This window comes from the organism of the source record quoted next, unplaced genomic scaffold (genome assembly GCF_019419815.1).
Source record: "Pyrus x bretschneideri cultivar Hongxiangsu unplaced genomic scaffold, Pyrus_bretschneideri_v1 Contig39, whole genome shotgun sequence".
Classification (NCBI taxonomy): domain Eukaryota; kingdom Viridiplantae; phylum Streptophyta; class Magnoliopsida; order Rosales; family Rosaceae; genus Pyrus; species Pyrus x bretschneideri.
This window is the reverse complement of record NW_025999712.1, coordinates 1,036,472-1,037,585: the sequence shown is the minus strand read 5'-3', so window position 1 is coordinate 1,037,585 and position 1,114 is coordinate 1,036,472. Positions and strand designations below refer to the sequence as shown.

At 50.0% G+C, this 1,114-nt stretch overlaps 1 protein-coding gene across 1 annotated transcript; it reads right to left on the bottom strand.

Annotated features, from left to right (window-relative positions):
- On the bottom strand, positions 1-1,114 carry LOC103958980 (uncharacterized protein At5g39865). The gene has a single exon (XM_009371302.3). The coding sequence runs from the start codon at positions 1,056-1,058 to the stop codon at positions 291-293; it is 768 nt and encodes a 255-aa protein (XP_009369577.2). The 5' UTR covers positions 1,059-1,114; the 3' UTR covers positions 1-290.

Genomic DNA, 1,114 nt, shown 5'->3' with positions numbered 1-1,114 from the left:
TAAAAAATGTACTTCAACTAAGCTCAAATATCATAATCAAAGTTAGCTGACATTAACCTTCATAATCCATAATTAGGGTGGCAACTTAGCCACACCCCCACATGCGCCGGGCCTACACATTCTTACAGGCCCAACAACATTTTTTAATAAAAAAACTACAAAAACTCCTCTCACCAACAAAAAAAAAAACGAAAATTAAATTCCAAATGGGGCTTTTTGCCCTTCTCTTTTTTTTTTCACATTTTCTCTCCGATTTTTGTTATTTCTAATTTAGATGTAAAATTACTAAATTAGAGTGGCGCACACGAACAAGAAGGGCACCTGATGAGACCGTTTTCGTTGCACGACGTACAACTCTTGAAGGCGTTCTTCCCAGAGTACAACTTGTGACTGCCGCTACACACGTCGCACAGAATAAATCTGTACCCGCCGCACGTGTCGCATAAGCCCGGTTCCTGTGCGGGCAAGCCTTCCACGAACTTCTTGAGCTCGCCGGCCTCGTGCAAATTTCTCACCTCGTCGGCCCCACCTACGTACCTCCCGCCAATGAAAACCCTCGGCAATGTCAACTTAGTTTGTTGACCGAGAATCTGCTGCAGCTCGGTTAAGAACCGGTGGTCCATCGCTAGATCTCGTTCGTCCAATGATACGCGAAGCCCTCGGAGAATCGATCGGACGGTCTTACAGTCCTCGAACGTAGGCCGCACGACACGTAGGCTCGTGAAGTAAACGACAATGCGCTTCTCCGCCCCCGGGATGGAGCTGATGGACGGCTCAGATTGTTTTGTGGAGATTCCATCGTCGGGTTGGGGTTTGGGCTGGGGCTGGGCGGGTGGGCGAGTTGACCAGGCGCGGAGGAGGGAGTTGGCGACCCGGACGCGGTGGAAAATAGCGGAGGCTTTTTTGGTGGCGGCGGCGGTTGTCGGTTGTAGAGAGTGGTCGTTGGTTTCGTCGGCGCAGAGGTTTTGGATGTCTTTGAAGGAGGAGAAGGAGAAGGGGGAGGATGGGGATTGCGTGTCGTGAATCTGAACCGTTGATTTGCTCCACGACCGCCACATTTGAGGGTTGGGATCAGAAGTTGGACTTTGGCTAGCAAAAACCCAGATGAAGAACT